Below are 20,626 nucleotides of genomic sequence, written 5' to 3' on the forward strand. Positions count from 1 at the left end.
ACATTCTTTGCATTTATTATTTATATAGTCTTGTATGTAGTACATATACATGGTAGATGAGGCCATGAGAATGAAAGCTTACTAAAATAATATTCAAGAACTTTAGTATCTCCAAATTATTCCAGACATGCACACATTTCACCCTCAGTGCAACCTTAATTATATCTACTTTTCTAAACAGTATTCAGAAAGGAAGAAAAAGAAGGAAGGGATGTGGATGAGGTAAGCAGAGGACAGCATGCAAACACAAACCTCACCTATGATGGCTGCCAAGTGGCTGAATCCAGCAAGGGAAATGCTGTCAGACCATACACAGAACATGCATGGGTCCAGAGCTGTGGTGAGCAGAGACCTTCTCTGCAGTGCTGTGATAAAGCTGGTTCAGACTTGAGCCCCACAGACATGTAATTTCTGGCCAGTGAAACCAGCAGGATACATTCAGGTAAGTTAAAAACTGAGAAACGGTTCAGTTCTGAGAGGACACTGTTCAAACAAAAAACTTTGAGGAAAGAAAGCATACACACAAACAGGTTCTGTTATACATCAAAGTTTATATTTAGTAAAAACAGCTTGGGAGTTAGTTGTTGAAGACTGCTTTGCTCCTTAAAAAAATAATTGCATACCAATGACACTTTTCTGTGGAATTTGACAACAGGCAAGGAAGACTGTTACTACATTTTGCAATAGGTCTTCTGAATAGAACCCTGGTAGTTGAATCAGCTTTTCTTCATCTAAAGGCTTTAAGTTTACAAAGCTACTACTGATATACGTTTATTTGTAAATGTTACAGCGTAATGACAGGAACTATGGCCTGTTTCGTATGAATTTCAATTCTTAAAAAGCTGCAGATATAAAAAACCACATCTAAAACAAACATTAGTAAGCAAACAGGGAACATTTAATTTGCTTCTACTTGGAGACCAGTTCTCAGCTCACTATTCAAATGCAATTTTTTCCCAGGTTTCTTGAGGGCAGACTGTTTTTTTGTCTGATGGTATCTTGCAATAGTGGATACACCATCCACAAACCTGGTCTTGTAGAGGACATTTGCATTGTTGAACATTCCATCCTTCAAGGACACCACAATAAACTAAAAAAAAACCAGAAACCCTTAAAATAAATGTTGCTATCCAAACAACACTAGAAAAGGTTTCCAAAGAGAGGACTCAGTTTCCTTAATTTGGCTAATACCTCAGTAATAATATTAAAAAAAATGTTCTAAAACTAACCAAGGCCCTACAGAATGCGCTACACAGGTCAATGTAAACCCACTTTTTCTGTAGCTAATGACACTTCTGTCCATATCCCAGCACCTGGCTTGGGATACAGTCCACATGCAGCATGCCTGTTTGTGGTGGAAGAAAACACAGAAATAACTATGCCACTAATTATGAAAGAATGTAAGATCTTACCTACTCAAAAGATACTACTCAAATAATTTTGCAATTATTATGCAAGGTTCCCCTCCTTACTCTCATTTGGAATGGTCAAGTCCTTACATCAAATAGAGACTGGTGCTGCCTTTTTTTCATGTAAAGGTCGCAATAATAAAGAGATCCTTTCCAGTAGTGCCTGACTTACTAAAATAAGGTCAACATAAAATATCTTTAACTTCAAGTTAAAAATCTCTAGGAAAAAATAATTCAGGATGTTGTGATGCTTGAAATTGAGTGTATCACACATACTCCTCCCTATTGCTCCATTTAAACTAGTGCAGCAACAATATTCAAGTTTCACCACTGCCATGTAAATTGAGCTTTCAGCTAAAACAACTCACAAATATAACACACATCCGCAGAATAAAACAGGTAAAAAGCTCAGAGTCCTCAGTGCCAGACCACCTTTGGAAATAATGGACGGAACTCTGAGCATCTGGCCTGGTGGAAAGTGTCCCCACCTGTAGCAGGGGATTGACCTAGATTATTTTAAGGCCTCTTCCAACCCAAATCATTCCATTGCCACAATAATTTCAGGAATTTACCTGGGAGTGTCTGAAATGAGTTTGAAGCATCTGCCCAATATTCTGGGTATGAGAGAGATCAAGGGCTGCATCCACTTCATCCAAGATGTAAACTGGAGCAGGCCTGAAGAGGAGCATGGCTAAAATCAAGGATAAGGCCACCAACGATCTAGTGTGGAGACAAGAAAATTATAATTTAGTCTTGTCTGAAGGGCTCTGGCTTTTGAAAACAATTGCTGAAAGGCAATGAAGATGGTAAAGGGTCTGCATCACAAGTCTGATGAGGAGCAGGTTGTGGTGGTGTTTAGCCTGGAGAGAAGGGGGTCCAGTAGGGACCTTATTGATATCATCTACAGAAAAGAGGGTGCAAGCAGGTGAGGGTTGGCCTCTCCTCCCAGGTAATGAGGCAGGCCAAGAAGAAATGATATCAGAAATATTTCTTCACTGAAATGGTTATCAAGCATTTGAATGGGTTGCCCACAGAAGTGCTGGAGTCAGCACTCATGGAGAGACTTAGAAGACATGTAGATATGGGGTTTAACAACATGGTTTAATGGTGGACCTGGCAGTTAAGTTAATAGTAGAACTTGATGATCTCAAGAGTGTTTGTCCAGCCTAAATTATTCTAAAATAGTCCCTTCAAAAGCACATTACTGCTATGGTTCTGAAGAGATGGAATGATAGTTTCCTCATTTCAAAATATGAAGTCTTTGGTCAGAAAGAGCAAATATTACTTCTTATTGGAAGATCACATTAGTTGAGTGATGATATTTAAAATTATGCTGTTGTTTGATTTCCAATTCTGAGTTTTGCAATGATGTTTTTCCACATCTGGTTCTTCAAGTATTCTGTCCTTAGAAAGTTCTGTATCTCTGTCTTACCTCTTCCCAAATTCTGTTTCTGCTTTTCAGTTTGCAAAGATCTCTTTTCCTTAGATGTTGCGAAGAAGCACATGCCCTACACAGTAGCTGTAGACACTGGAGAAGAAAACTGTTGCCATGACACTGCCTTTATACAAGGCAAACACTTACCTATATAGATTTTTGTGGTTACAACTCAAGGAGAGGAGCATTTAATTCAACATTACGTCAGTACTGCCTGGAGTTTAATGTGGTTTTCTCACCATTCAATTTTTTTTTTTGCCACTCCTGTCACACAATCTTGTTTGTTACCTTTTACTAAGTAAAGCATTGTTCTAAGTCAGAACGCATTAATAGTGCTTCCAACATTATACTGAGTCCATTTGGAAGGAGGCAGAGTCCCTGACTTGACAAAGAAATGGTTAATTTTTTGCTTTTCAAAACTTTAATTAGTTAGACATATCAATTACATACACAATGACAGTGGAAAACAAATGAATTCACCAACCTTTGTCCGCCACTAAGTTCTGTTAAGTTTTCCTTCCAGGTGTTTCCTAAGGCAACTCTGAACTCCATACCAACAAAGACATTGCCAGTTTTAGAGGCTGCTAGCATAGCTCTGGCTCCAGGTAGGAGTGTTGAGAAAATGGAACCAAAGTCGTCATTCACCTAGAAGTCAGACCACAAAAGAAGTGTAAATGTGCTTTGGATCAAGAGCACAAAGAGTGAAAAACTTAGTGATGAGCAGCACGACACTTGAGACGTCTTTCCCAGTTCAGCATGGTGACTCCCCATGTCACAGACAGGACAGTGAGAAAACATTAGCTTTTACTTTTTCTGTACTGAAGAGAGAAGCAACACCAAAGGATATGTGACACCTCATACTAAGCATTTTAAAGGATCCAATGAAAGATGTATTGGAAGGCTTCTTTATGCTATCAGCCAAGGAAATGGTTATGCCCTAACTCAGACTTATTAACTGGCAAATTGCAATTTCTCCCAATTAATGGATTACTACTAAAATTACAAGCACCATGTAAGAGATACATGGTGGCATCCTCCCCACTCTTTTTCTTGCCAGGTTTGCTTAAGCAATGTCCAGGTATGGGACAGGATGAAACATTGTAAATGCAGATTAAAATTTCCTAGGTTAAGGAATTATCTGAAAACACACTTATTCCACCATGCATGATGCTTTTGCATTACAGCTCACTAATTTCTTCCAAACACCACTTTTACAATGAAAAGGTACCATTTTGTCAGTGATATCTGAAGTACAGGCAGGATAATTAATAATTAAACAGATACTTCATCTATGTGAAATTTAATCTTGGTTAAAATCAATTTTCTCAAAGGCCAAAAAGCACAAGTTCTGTTAGTACAGCAGAAAAGAAAGTGTCAAAAGATTTCCATCTAGAAAGGCATAATTTTATACTTCTCTTATAATTCATTATATGAGAGACCAGGTAAAAAGGCAGGGTGCCTAGGTAACAGAAACATAAATCAGATATTACTCCACCCCAATATTATGTATCCTGACAGTAACAGGAGCAGTACCCCAGGTCCACAGCCCTGCACTGTAGAAGGCAACATAACAACAGAAGATTTTTACTCTGGTAAAATACTGGTTAGAAAAGAAAAGACGCCAAAAATAAAACCCAGCTGTATTTCGATATGCCTTAACCTTCATGAAATGTTTGTGCATATTAAAAGGGAATGAGAAAGTAGTTTTGCAGGTCTAACGGACCTTTACAATTCTCAGAGAATTTATATCTTATTCTCAAAAGTGGGAATAAACAGGAGAAATAAAGTGTTTATTTTTAAATATAGGCAGGGATATCAGTTCTGAAAACAGACCTTTTTTCCCCAAGGAAATATGGAAAACAGTAATCTAAGATAAATCTGATCCTCTACTAAAACATGAAGATTAAATTTAAAGTTTCATACCTTTTTCCAAGCAATATCTAAAGCTTGTTTTTTCTTCCGGTCAAGCTCTTCAATAACTGCAAGAATTTTCATCTTGTCATTCTCAACAATTCTTTTTTTCTTCATTAAGTCATTGTACTGGTGCAAGGAGAAGAAAAGATTGATTTCAATGAACTTTGTGCTCAAATCTACTTTGTGCTCATCTTACAGCTTCACTGTATCGTTGTGTAGCTATGAAATAGTCATTAACCACAAGATTAAAATCCAGTGCATTCATTTAGCTGCATGAGGGATGTAAATTTGGGATTATTTGCAAATTAAAGCATCAGAATTTTCAACAATCATGAAGGGGGAAGGACGACATTGCTACGAAAGTTGGACTTCCAAGTTAATAATTTTTCATTTGTTTTTCCATAGAAGATAGTTCTCAAGGCTGACAGAAGGAAAAGTACTAGAAAAGTTGAAGGATAAAATCAGTGGGCAGTTTTCAGAAAATCCTGGAATAGCCTGAAGATACAGATTAATTCAAAACAACCTTGTTACACCATCAAGCTATCATGCCTGAAGATGAATATATTTTTGGTCTGCAACTTCTAATTGAGTATATAGTTCTCAGATAATCTAATGGATGCCACAAAGCTTGCTAATGCTTCAACGTAGGATGATATGGGGTAGGAAGGAACAAAAGAGTATTTTTTATCATCCAAGGTCAAGATTATGAGTAACCTAAAAACCTGGTATGCCAGTGAACAGTTCAAAGATGTAAGATTAGTCTGAAAAAAACAGGAAAAGTATTAGTTTTATTTTTGGTGTATTGAGAAAGAGCACATGAAAACATAAAGCTACATTGTATATATCTGTATATATTGTATATACACCATATGATCAGCCTGCCCAATTTTTATAGATTAAAGCATAGAATATTTACCCTTTCCTCTGCATCAGAAAGCATGCTCATAGCTTTCATGTTCACATTCCTTCCCAACTTCTCTTTATGCTCCTGCAATTTCTGCAGCCTCTGACTTGCTTCTTTAGGGTTCATACTTTTGAAATCATAAGCTGTGTTTGGCTGGCCAAAGAGTGGTTTGTCTGAAGCTATCCACTTGTATTCTTTCAGCATTTTGGCCACCTTTAACAAAAGATTACAATGAAGCTTTTGTTTTTCCTCACCCTTTTCAAATGTGAAATAAAAATTAAACCAACCAACCAACCAAACAAAATAAAAAAAAAAAACACCCAACAAAAAAAACCCAAACAAAAAAACCCAAACAAACAAAAAAACCCAATGCACCTACATTCTGAAATGACCACATTAATTCTTCTACCCCAGTGCAGCACAGGTACATATCTTTTCAGTGCATTGTGTGATTTCCTTCACTGTGGACAAATTTAAGGTCGCTTTCATGTACATCTTAATTACTTGAAGCACTTTTTTCTACATCTGAACTCTACCAATGTCACTGCATCATGGAATTACCTTCTTTATTTAGTTATCGAATTTGTCCAGACAGTCAGAATGTTCTTACTGATCACTTTCTCACCATGATCTCTGTTACTCCATACAGATGTGCTCTTTTACAATCTACAATTTCCACTCCATCTTCCTCAGATAAAAATTTTACATTAAGAGCTGCAAATATGACAGTGCTTAAAGGAAAAAGGCTATTTCCTTTGCATGTGGCAAGGGAATAACCATTCTTGGTCACAAGACGTGAAGAAAAGCACAATTTTGAAATACCTTGGCAGCAGCATCAGCAGCTTCTTGTTCACATTTGATGATGTTGTGTTCCAATTCTTTAATCTTAAGCTGTAATTCATTATTTTGTTCTCTGTATTTTAGCAACTCTATAGATTTGTCTTTAATTGCATTATCATGGAATGCAATTACTTCCTTTTGCTCAGCAAGCTCCTTCTGTGCTCTCTCTACAGATTCCTGAAAAAGCAAATCAGCAGACATTTATTGGCCTCTTTTAAAACTGGCATTAAAGCCTTATTAGAACACAGCAAGGAGAAAAAATTCACATGTGAAAGTGAAGCAACGAAATAACTACCTAGGCTGATTGAGTATAGTTAACAAATCTGCAGAAAAAAAATACATATATAACATGAGGTTCAGAGGATCACAGAGAGTAACATCAAAATGGATAATGAAACATAATATTTATTCACTTTTACCTCTGTTTGAGCCACTTCAGCCACAAGAGCATCAATGTGATTCTGGTAGGCTTTGATTGCTTCCTCTGCAGCTGTTATCTGTTGTTTATAGGAGGCCTGCTCTTGTTTCATCTCTTCAAGTTCCAGAACTAAAGCTTTGACTTCCTAGAGAGATGTTTTCTAATTTATTAGTTATACTTAAATGGAAAGAATTAAGATTCAGTTTGATGTAGTAAATGATGCAGAATATTAACAGCACCTATTCTCAAGCAAGGGTGTAATCCCACAAAATAAAGAAAAAAAATACAAAAAACCGCACTTAGTGACTATGTCAGTGACTATACAGTAATATATTAAGTCCCAAAACTGAGAGTATTAAAACCTCAGGAGAAAAAAAACTTTCTGATTTTTGCACTTTTAACACGGAGAGAACTGCTAACAGAAATGAAGTTTTACCTGCTGCATGTCTTTTATTTTTTTGTTTGAAGTGTCTGCCTTTTTCTTGGCATTGTCTAGATTCTGCTCTGCATTTTTTCGCTCTTTTAGACACTCTGCTTCTGCATTTTTAATTTTATTCTCTAATTCCTTGTATTTTTTTTCTGCCTTCTTTTTGCTCTCTTCAGTTTTCTTTAAAGTCTCTTCACAAGATGCTGCATCAAGAAGTAGAGTACTGAAATTGAGCACTGTTCTCATCTTTAAATTTACATCCTAAACGCCAACTAAAATAAATCTCTCTTTGCCCCCAACAGAAAAATGTGGTTGAACACTCACTAGTTGCTGAAGTCAGATATTTCAATGATTACTCTAAGACATCTTTTTTGACATAGGGAAGAATGTCAAGTTGCAGGATCAAAAAGTAATTAATCAGACGGCTACCTAACAAGGCACCATCTCATCCCTAGAATACTACTTCTAGATATGTATCACTTCTGTCCATTTTTTAGATGTTTTACTTGCTGCTGCATTTTGTGCAATTTTGTCTTTCCTTAGCTATACAAAACACTATTTCTTTCCAATGCTTTCTTGTTATGCAAACTATATCACTAACCTTAAATAGAGATGGCCTGAAAAAAGCAAAGATTACTCAAATATGGGATTAAATACATATTTGAACTTCTGTGCAAAGATGTATTTTCCTTAATTACAAAGTATGTAAAAAACATTCAATAAGATTATAACCTTTACTATAAGAGAATGACCACCTTTAAATCAATCACCTCTATGCAAGTATACTGTGATTCTGTGTTTGTTACATGTTATAAAATATAAAGCAAGTATTTTTAAAGTGCTGTGAAAAGTACTTCTTTCTTAAATACAGAATGTGTCACTCAAACAGCCTGATATCCATCCCATTCTCAACAATTAGTTTTCAGGTAAAAGAGTAAGAACACATTTTTCACCAATGGTTTTCTTCAGGGCAATCAGCTCTTCCTCTTGTTTGTGGTAAGCACTTTGACAAAGCTTCTTGTGCAGCAGCTCTGCTTCCTCAGACTTCATCTCCCATTGCTGCTTCAGTTGTTGATACCTTTGGAGAGAGTAGTGACACACACTGCTATAATGGAAGGTTACCCAGCACCTCACTTTCAAAGCTGAAGTAAGTAGATGAATGTCTACATTCCATTTCTCATGTGAGATACAGTGATAACAGCAGGGCAAATAAGCTTAAATGAATGAAAATCCAATATAATTGCTTTAATAATAACTGTGAAGTTTATAGGCATGTAAGTTCTTATATATTTAGCTCCTGCTATTTAGCCCTGATCTGACCTATTAAAACAAATGCAACTCATGGAATTTTGACAACAATTCAGACATCACTTTTTTCCCAACTGGCAGCATAAGGATGTTAGGGTGAAGAACTGTGGAAAAGATATCTAGAAACAAAAGTTCCTTCCTCCTCCTAGTGGTATTTCTGGAAGTATACTGCAGCTCAAAACAATTTGAAAAAATAAATCCAGCTGGTAGGTAGCATGTTATTTAACACTACCTCCTTTTATGGCATTTTTGCAGAACTGACTAAATATATGTTTCTGTTCCATCGTAACTGAAAATCAAATATACTTAATAGTATTTAATTTAAATGCTTTCAGCAGTATCACTCAGATAGTCCTTTATTTCCTTGTGAGAAAAATAAGACTGACTACAAATTGAATTCTGTACAGGTGTTAAAAATATGTCTGGAACAGATCCATTCTTCAGTAGACTTAATGAAAATGCTACCAGTTTTAGATACCAATGTGTACCCTTTCCCCCCCCCTCCCAGTATTATCCAAAACAAAAGGGTTTTGCATGCTATTTAAAAACTGAATTCGCTTCTTGGTTACTGAACTTACTAATTATGTTGGGAGAAGAGGGAGGAAGGCAATTACTTTCTTCATATTACATTCTCAAAGGGCCTATGGCCTTCCAAAACAACTCGTTCCATTGAATTTACTCAGTCACATTAAGAGAAATTATGCACATTGTATAGTGCAAACCTTACCTTTCAGCAGCCGTCTTCAAGCTTGCCAACTCATTCTCTAGAGCTGCAAGTTCAGATTCCTTTTTCTTGAGTTCTATTTCAACACCTTTCACTTCTTGAAGTTTAGACAATATTGGTACAGCCTGTGAAGATGCACCTGTTCCATGAAAAAATTTAAAAGCCAGGCTGATTGGAATGAAACCAATGAATTCACCAGTGGTAATTGCAAATTCTAAACATTAATTATGAGGCAGGTTAATGATTTATTTTAGCTGAGAAACAGAGAAATCAGCTAGGCTAAATCTAGGATTCTCAGAAGATAAAGACTATTCTCTCTGTCACAGAACATAGTTCTGCAGTCTTTGAATACTTCATATGTGTGTCTTATGCAAACAGCTAACTTTTCATAATTTATGAAATTATTGCAAACCACTGATGAATTACTTCAAAAAGTGCTTGAATTCCAAGCACTTTTACTTCCAAGAGGATTATACAGTCTAATAAGATTTAAGTATTTTAAATCGAAATTACTTTATGTGAAGTTTGTCATTAATTTTTTCTTAAACTAATTAATATTGTTTCAGCTCAAGATAACTTTAGCTCAAACTTATTATTCCCAGTATGTATCTAAACAAAAATGTTACTGTTAATTTTTAGAAAAAATATGCAAGAGCAGTAAACGTATCAACAGACACACAATGTTATTAGTATTATATGAATAGAACAGCAATTGCCTCCATGCAGAGTTCCTTGGGGATCAAACACATCTCCATCAAGAGTAACACTTCTCATCATTATCCTTTTGTCGAAAGTCACTTTCTTAGCGTTATCCATGTTATTACAGACCAGTGTTGTTCCAAAGACATATTCCATTGCTTTCTGCAGTTCAGATTCGTATCCAATTAGAGAAAGGGCTAAATGCAAGTTACCATGCCCAGCCTAAAAATCAAACAAAATGCAATTAGTATGCCTTAAGTTATAATAAGTTTCAAATTTGATTTCTGTCTTTTGTTGATAATAACTCTTCCAAAAATATCATCACATTTTAAAACTATTTCCGTTACAAATGGAATAATTAATACCCATTTAAACCTCACAAAATTGAAAGGATACAAAGGAAAACAAAATCAATATAGCCTCAAACCCTGTAGTATTTATTATTATAATAACCATTAAGAATCTCAGGGTTTTAGTACAGAAATAAAATTAAAATGGGACAGAAGCATATAGTGCAAATAGTGTATTTATTTACATACCAAGTTTTGGGCCAACTTGATTATGTCTTCTTGAACACACCTGGCTGAAATTTTGTTTAAGGGAATGATGGTGTATCGATGCTTTAGTTCACCCTTCTCTAAAAGCTTTTTGCCAGTAACCTCAAATGAAAAATAGTTACAAAACATACTTTATAAAACTTGTGTACTCAGGTAAGACAATAGGGCATTGGAAGAAGAACACATTGTTACCACTGACTTTGCACGACTTTCTTGACCCAATTAAAACATGTATATGGGTCCAAACCCCTCTCAAGTATTCAGTAACAAGGCACGTGCTTGCCAACCCTGAATCATACGACCACATCTCAAAATTTAGAGTTCTAATGAAATTTAGAGTACTAATGAAATAAACTTACTTCTGTGTCCACAATAATGTTATAGAGTTTCCCTCCAGCCACCGCTTCCAGGGCTTTGGCATTGGATAGATCTTTCGCAGTGAAAAGGAACACAACAAGGCCTTTCACATTGTTTGGATTCCAATTCTTTTCTGGATGTCTTAAAAGAAATACAAATTATGGCTATGAATCATGTCAGTTTTTCTCTCACACATCCTTAAAATTTTCTATTTAAAACCCATGATAATGTGTTTTCCTATAAGCAATTCTCAATTCTATCAGAAAAATAACCCCAAAAAAGGTTAAATTAAATACTCCACCGGAAGAGATTTGACAATAAAGAGTCAGTTACATTGTCATTAAAAGAATGTAATTCCTGATTTATTTCCATATTTTTTCAATGGATTTTTCCAATGGGGTCTGTTATTACCACAGCTATAGGAGTATGTTCAGCCTATTACACAAAAAAATTAAACCTGGGGATACAGATGTTTGGAGTCGCTCTCCAAAGAGCAAGTCTACTTGTGTCCACAGGCAGAAAACAATGATTACATATTTCCCACTTTAGACCTTTGGAATCTATGGCTTTAGCTACTGAACTTATGAATTGGAAACGCCATCAGACAAAACTTTTAAGTTCTAGTGACTTAGATAAGATTATAACATTTCCTAACTTTCCCCTCACCTTCCCCTTCACTTTTCAGCATGGGTATTGGTCATTATTCACTGGCAGCAATAAAAGGACAGCAAGCTTAGACCAAGCTAACACTTTGGTAGAATTATGCAGTAAAAGGCCCCCAGAAGTCTTCTCAAGTGTCTTTCAGGATCACACGGAGATCTTACTTGTATGTAAACTGTAGATGAGGAAATTTTGACATTAAATTTTCACTCAGTTCTCTTAGTCGGCTGATCTCAGAAATCAATGCCTTCTTTTTTGCTAGGAGGGCTTCTCCTTTTTCTTCTTCAAAGTTGAACACAAGCAGCAGACATATATCCAGAGGAGAGAAATATATTAGCTTAAAAATTGTTATCCTACACTGTTTATCTACATATATGTAGAGAAGACTTCTAAAAATTATTAATTTTCAGACTAAATAAATACCATCATGACACCAAACATGCAATGAAAATGTTTAAAGAGTAATGTTCTTCTCTAAAGGTTAATATGGAATATCTGTTAACAGTAGTGTCTGAAACAAATATTACCTGGCATAAGAAATAAACTTCAAGAAGTGTTTTAGGTACAGAAAACTAGGAAGCAATAGGGGTGCTGATCTCTTTTACCATCTAAATTTAATTGTGCCATCAAATTTCAAAATGGTCAGCCCAAAGCTGATATAATCAAACTATTTTAAGCTGCTGTCTGTGAAAGTTTAAGAGTTTGCAGAGGAATTTATGCATGAAAGGAGTGTACTTAATTTTTCATTTCCCTCCTGCACTGGGGCTGGGTGAGATGCCCAACAGCAGCCCTCATAGTGCTATTCTCTGTGCTTCTACTGAAAAAGCATAGATGTAACACAGTTTTGACTACTGCTAAGAATACTGGCACAGCACCAAGCCTGTCCCTCCAGTCCCTCTTCCAAAAGCCAGTAGGCTGTGAGTGGGCAACAGGTTGGGAGGGGACACAGACAGGATGTGGGGTCCATACTATTATGAAGGTATGCTCATCAGTAAAAGCTAAGAGAAAGGATGAGGGAAGGGAGCATCCCTCATTAAGGCCTTTGTCTTCCAAAACAGCCTTCCAAAAGAGCAGACTGAGGTCCTACTTCACAGGAAGTGGCTGAACACTGCCTCCAAATTCCTGATGGGAAGCAGAGCATAAATTCTTTTATTTTCATTTGTATATGTATCCTCCAGCCAGCTCCAAGACAGAGCTGCCACTTGCCAAGGCCAAGACCATCACTGATGGTAGTGAAACCTCTGGGATAACATATTATGGAAGGGGAAAAGAAAGGCCAAACCTATCTGCAGTGGTTGGAAAGAGACAGCCAGAGTTATGCATCAGAAGTCTGTCCAGACCTGAATAGTTCAGCTCCTTTATTTGCTTCTCTAAGGTTATTTTCATTTTTTCGACAGCTTCCAATGCATTTCGGTCTTTCTTGTAGCCTTCATCCATCTTTTTAACTTCAGCTTCTTTTGCCTTTAATTCTTTTTGTGCATAATTCAATTTCATTTGAGCCTATAAGGAGTAAGAAAATATGGAACCAGATCTTCACACACAATCTTGCAGGTGCAAATTTAAAACATTTGCACTATTAAGCTGTCCATGTAATTTATGAAGTTTTCCACTGGTTGCAGATATGACAAAGACCAGCCCTGGCTTTTGAAAACAATGGCACAAGTTATTTGGAAACAAAACCACAGATCTTGTATTTAACTATGGTAACATATTAGAATAATACAGAATAACATATGAATAAATTCTGAGAAGAAACAAAGTCATTTAAGATGGACATACCTGTCCTAGTTACTCTACAGAGAAGAATTTCTCCATAAGTGAGACAAGGAAAGTAAACTTTGGAAATTTAAACTCCACTATCAGAACTACCCCAGCAGAGGTCTTCTATCTTAAGACAAAACAAGCATTGGCTCTTTCAGTCATGTGATGAGCATGCAATTTAACTAAGGAGAAAATAATTTCTTCTAAACCCTCCATTTCACAATCACAGGCATCTTTATTTTGATTCCATTAACTGTCAAAATCTCTTTGATTTTATATCATGGACAAGAGTCCTAATTTTTTCCTATTCAACACTATTGATCATTTGAGTACAGTGAATCCTACTTTATATCTCAAATGCCAGTTTCTAATACTTCCTCACAGCAATGCTACAAGATTTTCCTCTGCAAGGATATTTCATTTATATTTTATCAAAAAGTTAGTTTAATGCATATGCCAAAATGTAAAATATCTTGCACAGATATTCTGCACCTCTTATCATTGATCTTTCAAGCATGTGTCAGTTGGTTTTCAGACAATTTTCAAAAGCATGAAGGCAGGTCTAAGATAGGCAGAGGGTTTTTTCTTACCTGTTTAGCCTCTGTTAGTGCTTGGCTAATTTCATTTTTGCAGATCATCATCTGTCCTGAAAGTGTAGCTTCTTCACCATCCTTATTGCTGGACAGGCCAGCAGATACAGCATTAAAATGCTGTTGTGCTGCAGCTAAAGCATGTGCATCTTTTTCATTTTCTTCCAGTAAAACATTTAGTTCTTTCTCTAGATTCTTTACTTCTTTCTCCTTTGACACTAATGCTTTAGAATCCTTCAGCAAAACAAAGAACAAAAATTAAAAAAAAAATAGAGAACCTGAGTCTATCACCTTGAAATTCATGTTGTTTAGGTGAGGATCAACAAGTAGTTTCATCAACTACACTTCTATGACCCTTTGTCAGATTTTGTGATCTTGCAATACTTCTTTGAATGTTTTCAAATGTGTTACTTGCCCCATGAGTATATTGAATATTTACAGAGAGATGAAATACAGGAAGTGCTAAGAACTCCCCAAGAACTAGGAGAATTATCTCACTCTTCCCAATATCTAAAAAATGATCCTAATACATAAAAACCTCAATTGCCAAAAATATGCAAGGCAGAGATTCCTCATTTAATTTTAAGAGTAACATATGTCCAGAGAGCATAATAGTTTGAAGCTACAGAGACCTCTGCTGAGCTTAAGAGAAAATTTGGAACCGTGAGGAGTTGCTCTTTATTTGTATTTGCATTGTGTCTTTTTCTATAGGGAGCCTACTACCTATGCTGAACAAATTAAACAAAGCCCTTAACATTTGTCTCTACTTTCTTAATGTAAATTCTTGCCATCGCAGGATTCTTCATACCATAACAGGAAAGAAAAAAACAGCTGTTTCCACAATCTGAATTAATTTAGTATATAAATAAAATTATATATAAATATCTTACCTTCTGCATACGTGTTACCAATTCATTATACTTAACCTCTTCACCTTTTAAGTTTTGCTTCTGGAGATCAAGAGCACTTCGTGCTTTTGTATTAACTCTTTGATGTGATGAAAGAGCAGCTTCTAGTGCATGGAGTTTACCACCAGCTTCCTACAATCAGTAATAAAGAGAATTTAATTTAGCCTGTGAAACCAATGCAGCATTTGTAAATACTTTGCTCATCTTCTGTTCAGAGCTTTATGTAGAAGGAAATCTGACAAAGCAGGCAGTAGTCTCCAACACAAACAAGTCAGACCATCTCTCAGCTCTGAAATCCAACCTAACTAGAAGGTACTATTGAAGACCCACATCACTCCGTAAGCTGGGACACTGTCCCTGTACAGAAGGATTTAGACATCCAAAGACTCTATGGGCCATCCTGTGTCTTGTTACATTTACCCCCACTCCCCACAAAACTGAAGCCAATATTGATCATTGTCAAACAATACCTTGTTTACTTTTCTTTTGAGACATCAACAAGAAGGGAGAAAAAAGCCTTTGGCAAAACTTAATGTTGAATGCACAGAGTAAAAACTTGAAGTCAGTTTTTTATGCTTCAGTTATTTTTCATTTGCATTTCAGACAAAAAAAAAAATATCTTTAAGTGGATGTCTTCTAGACAAAACCAAATAACCTAAGCATAACCTAAGCAACACACCAGAAGAAGATAAAAATTCAACAGTATATTATCTATACAAATAACTCCAGTATCTTAAAATTCTTCGTATTTCTCCTTGCTCCTCAGGTATTCAGAGGAGCACAACTCTGTTTTCATTTACCTTATCCCTTTCCTTTGCCATCTCCTCTATGTCGTCATGAAGTTGTTTTACCTTCTGTTCAATTTCAGCCCTTGATTCCTGAAACTTCTCTATATTAGATTGCATTTCCTTTAACACATCAGTGGAGGATACCTTTGTTTCTTCAGCCAGAACAAACTGATAAGCTATACAAAAATGGCTTAAATGTTCTATTTCTCGTACTAATTTTTGGTATTCTAGATAGGATGCTCGTTCCTGGACAAAAAAAAAAAAAAAAAAAAAAAAAGCTCTAAATTTTGATGGAAAAAGAGAGTTGCATAAGACTACTACAGAAATCTAAACATCGGTATTTGTAAGTAAGAGGATGGATTCTTCACGTTATTCTCAGCTCAAACAATACTCATATAATTGATTGCACACCAGAAATACCACTTGACTTAATTTTTTTAAGAGCTAAGACACTTTTAAATCTATTTTTATCTAGTTCTCTTGTTTTCTTCCTTCTCCATACATCTCTCTCTAGGATTTCCTGTAAGTCTAAAATGCCACATTCTCTGTATTTGGAAATATAACAAAATTGTTTCCCTTAAAAAGGGACAGAATTGCAGTGCTTGAAAACATGTTATTGTATTAGCCAAAACTTATTTGTTCAGGGTAGCTGTGAAAGTATTTTTTCAGCACTTGAAGGACCTATCTTACCACCCTTCTAATTTTTCCATACCTCTTTCAGTTTCTGTAAAGTTGGACTGATTTCCTCATTTAAGACCTGAAACACATAACAAAAGATTTATATTATGATTTTACTGAGCTCTAAAATTTAAACATGTCTAGGCATGGATATCTTAGTTCCAGGTGCAGAATTGAAATATTCTAGAACATTGTACAAAGCCAACATTGAACTAGTTGTTCAGTTAACTTTAACAAACATTAATAAAATGTAGTACCATTTTAATGTTTTCCAGTTTGGATTCCTTCTTCTCTATGGTTTTCTGGACAGCTATTTTCTTGCACTCATACAACCTAGTTCCAGCAGCTTCTTCAATCATAGCTAAAATCTAAAATAAAGCAATGCAAAAAACTTTGATGTTTCTTCTTATGTTAGATTGCTTCAATTAAGCTGCACATCTCATCTCCCTCCAACCTTTATTTGTGTTGTCCCCCTCCCAATATACAGATTCTTATAATTCAAAACAGTTCAGTAAAACTTCAGACAAAAAAAACACTCCCACAACTGTCCTACCTCTGGTGGCTTCATATTTAGAACTTTGGTAATTCGTCCCTGGTGACCGAAAGATAAAACAAAATCAGTCGTTGTGCACCATGAAGTAGTAAAAAGAAAACCCAAGACACCAAACCCCCACTCACTTTTATACATTGTATTATAAGTTCAAGCACTTTAAACATTTTTTTTTTGCTACAACAATAATCTAGTTTACTCAATTGTTTTGCTCTTCAAAGTTCAAGTAAGTCAGTCTTTCAGGTAATATACTTGAAATGGCCCTTACATCGGATCTTAGGCTAATCCTCCGCAGTCCTGATCACATCTTAAAGGAGTAATGCAAATATTTTTCCAAGAGTTTTACTGCGTTGCTGATGTTAACAAGCTCCTAATCATAAACCAGCTATATTGGTGATGTAGCTCATACGAAACAGGTATGTACAAACATAGTATGTACAAAACTGTTCCCACCTTTGCCATCCACTTGGGATAGTTACATTTGAAACAATAAATCCCACTCTATTTTATTATTCCTTGAAATAACATTTCAAATATTTCAGGGATTTACCTAGTCCCTTACAGTCTTCACAATTTTTCAGCTTTCTTTTGATAACTGTGACTTAAGAAGGTAAATATCTCAACTTCTTTCAAGATACTGTCTAACATGGAGCACAAATAATAGCAAATAAAATCTGCCATTTTATAATATTTATAAAAGCAATACCTATCTGCTAAGGATAAAAAAAAAAAAAAAAAATAGGAACATCTTTTGGAAAAGTTTTGCTAACATGAGGGCCACATGAGGTCTTGTGCTACAAGATGTATGTTAGCGTCAAACTGTGGTGTACTGGAAATATTAACAACTTAACAGACTTCATTTTTTTCTTGATAAGATGCCACTCTAAATAGGAAATTAAATGTTTTCCCACTATCTCCCCTGTCTTAAATTTAGTGCAAGTCCTACTTTTTCTGGATTTTACAGAGACGCACACAATACCTGCATAATGAGGAAGTGAGGATTATTGACATTGAGTCCAACAGAACAGAAGAGATCCTGCACACGACTGCTGGCAGCATTCACACCATTGATAAGATATTTACTTCTACCTCCAACAACAACCTAGAAAACAGACACAAAAAAAATCTGCTTGGTGTTGTAAGAATACAAACTGTGATAAAGCATAAAAAAATCTGAGCAAATCACACCAGTTATATCTTTGTAAAAATATGTATGTGCAAACTGTGCAGAACATCAAAACAGAACTTGTTTGACATTTAAAATTTTTAACTCAAATATAATCAAGATTAGTCATTGAGGACAATACTGTCAAGAAACCTTCCAAAAGCTCTACTTTAAAAAAACCAAACAATCAAAAAATAATCAAAAACCAAAACTCCAACATCTTCACCAGAAAAACAAAGGTTCCTTTGCTCTCTGAGACCAAATTTCACAAAGAGTTCAGATATTAAGAGGAAAGATATGAAAGCAGAAAAAGTAAGATAGAAAATTTTAACTTGCTTTATGAACACTTCTAGCTAGTACACTGGACCTACTCTTACAGTTTGTATAACTAACTACAGTATAGAAGAAACATAGAAGCCTTGCCTCTACTGCAGAAACTCAGGGACATTAAAAATCACCCTTCTTTTTTTCCTTGATCACTCATGAGCATGGTAAAAATGTAAATAGGTCATGAAAAAATACAGATATTAACTTACCTGCCTAGTCACAGTGATCTCATCATTACATTCAAATCCCAGTGGACTTTGACTTTTGTTTGAATTATCAAAGTGAATAGACACTGTTGCCTTTGTAATTCCAGCTTGCCCATTCTTATAAACTAGATCATGCAAGTTGGCAGCTCGCACCTAAGTCCAGGGAACAGATAAACACTCTTTTCAAAGAAATTAACATTTTAATTGTACTACTGTAAGTTTTTGAGAAATTAACCAAAAAAACAAAGATCTAGCTGCATATTTATGAGTTCATGTGAACTGACATATGGGAGCTGCAAGGTGCTACCACTGTAAAACCACAACCAGTGTCTGCCAGTCTAGTTTTAGTTATCCAGATAAACTGCATGCTTCTGCATGAGGCTCCTGACAAACACTGAATACATCTGTAAAAAAAGCCAGCTGACAGTAAATTTTCAAAATGCAGTTCACAGGGAAATATTCATAAAGTGCTCCTTGGAGGCCTACTGGCTTTGTCTACAACTGGGGGGAGGTAGGGATGGGAAAGAAATCAAATTGAAAAATTGCCTTCAGACAGAGATTAAAACTGATCTAAAAGCACACACTTTTTTATAAAAATAAAGCAGATATATTATCTCTTAAGTAGCAGGCATGGCATGAAAACCACTTTTAAATTTTTTTCTTATGAACCAGGTAGCCAGACTTTAAGATCCAATCCAGAACTGAAAATATTACAAATGAGTGAATCAGTGCCTTTAGATACAAAAAGGGCTTTTGGCTTGTTAGCCCTTAAGTGGTTATTTTTAGTCTACTGTTTTAAGCCACATTATGTAACTATGGTAGGCGGATGAAGTTGTAACTCAACCTTAATGTAAGGTTGAGCAATAACAACAGAAGCCCAGATTCATGCAATGAAAAATTGAAATAATTAAACTATTTCTTTCAAAGAAGCACCACTTCAGGTCTTCCGCAGGAGGTTACTCACTAGAGTAACATGAAAAGTTGCTAACAGAAGAAAGACTTCTCAAAGGTCCCATCTCCTTACCTGTGACAGATTGCTGATTCCCAGCACAAAACAGATGGAGTCCAAGATATTGGATTTGCCACTACCATTCAAGCCAGTAATGGCATTGAATAACGGGTCAAAGTTATTAATTTCTGTCCTCTGTGCGTAGGATTTAAAACCTTCAAGAACAATTGACTTAATGTACATCTTCTCAATGTTCCTAAGGCACCAGGCAAAGTATTCCTCTGAGAGACACTGAGAAAGGTATCCAGATTATAATCCTATATACTTCAGAGTAAAGAAAAAAGAATAACCAAATTAATCACACTGCCAAACAACTAGATCTGAGAAAACCGAAAGGCCCCGTGCCTTTTACAACAAAAATATCATGCATTTATAAGTGAAAAAAGCCAAGTAGACCACAGATCCAGGCAGTATCCCAACTGTACATCAGCATTTCTACGGGACTTGACTTTACACAAAGTTTATCACGACTCTTGGGCATAGACTGGCGGCAAAACCACGAGTTTGTCGCAAAGTCGGCCGGAAGCGATGAGGAAGAAAAGCCCCGGGCGCTCCAGAGCTCAGCAAAGCCTCCCTTTCCCGCTTGCAGAATTGCTGTGCCTGCTCAGCCACACCGCCCGCGAGGGGTGAATCCCAGGGAAGCGCCAGCCTCGGCTGAGGCACCGCGAACAAGCACCCATCAGAGCCCCATCCACAACCCTGCCGCCTTCATCGCGCTGCCTCCGCGGCCGCGCCAGTGGCCCTGCTCCGGCGAGCTCTGTCTACCGGCTCTGATGCCAAATCGGCCGCGGGCAGCCCTGCTTTCCTCCCCGGTCCCGACGCTTCACCCGCTCAGCCCCGTCCGCCGCCGCTCCGCGCTGCCAGTGCCGCCTCAGCCGCTCAGCCCCGTCCGCCGCCGCTCCGCGCTGCCAGTGCCGCCTCAGCCGCTCAGCCCCGGCCGCCGCCGCTCCGCGCTGCCCGCCAGGATCAAATTTTGGCGCCGAGCGCCGCAG

General features: G+C 36.6%; 1 protein-coding gene across 2 annotated transcripts; it reads right to left on the bottom strand.

Annotated features, from left to right (window-relative positions):
• Nucleotides 1-531: 531 nt before the first annotated feature.
• Nucleotides 532-20,579, bottom strand: SMC2 (structural maintenance of chromosomes 2). 2 transcript variants are annotated; one of them, XM_064403965.1, is made up of 25 exons: nucleotides 20,462-20,579; nucleotides 19,650-19,898; nucleotides 18,629-18,778; nucleotides 17,907-18,029; nucleotides 16,931-16,969; nucleotides 16,635-16,745; nucleotides 16,412-16,456; nucleotides 15,712-15,945; nucleotides 14,894-15,043; nucleotides 14,004-14,237; nucleotides 12,993-13,152; nucleotides 11,817-11,934; nucleotides 10,995-11,133; nucleotides 10,618-10,737; nucleotides 10,096-10,300; nucleotides 9,383-9,518; nucleotides 8,301-8,425; nucleotides 7,357-7,550; nucleotides 6,922-7,065; nucleotides 6,485-6,679; nucleotides 5,675-5,875; nucleotides 4,768-4,884; nucleotides 3,329-3,489; nucleotides 1,982-2,129; nucleotides 532-1,090 (listed from the first exon to the last, which is right to left on the bottom strand). In XM_064403965.1, exons 2-25 carry the CDS (start codon nucleotides 19,815-19,817, stop codon nucleotides 899-901), a joined length of 3,609 nt encoding a protein of 1,202 aa, XP_064260035.1. In that variant the 5' UTR covers nucleotides 19,818-19,898; nucleotides 20,462-20,579; the 3' UTR covers nucleotides 532-898. The 2 variants fall into 2 exon arrangements, with proteins under 2 accessions (XP_064260035.1, XP_064260036.1); XM_064403966.1 differs by lacking the exon at nucleotides 20,462-20,579 and adding an exon at nucleotides 20,400-20,451.
• Nucleotides 20,580-20,626: the final 47 nt, after the last annotated feature.

This window comes from Passer domesticus, chromosome Z, assembly GCF_036417665.1.
Source record: "Passer domesticus isolate bPasDom1 chromosome Z, bPasDom1.hap1, whole genome shotgun sequence".
NCBI classification, from domain to species: Eukaryota; Metazoa; Chordata; class Aves; order Passeriformes; family Passeridae; genus Passer; species Passer domesticus.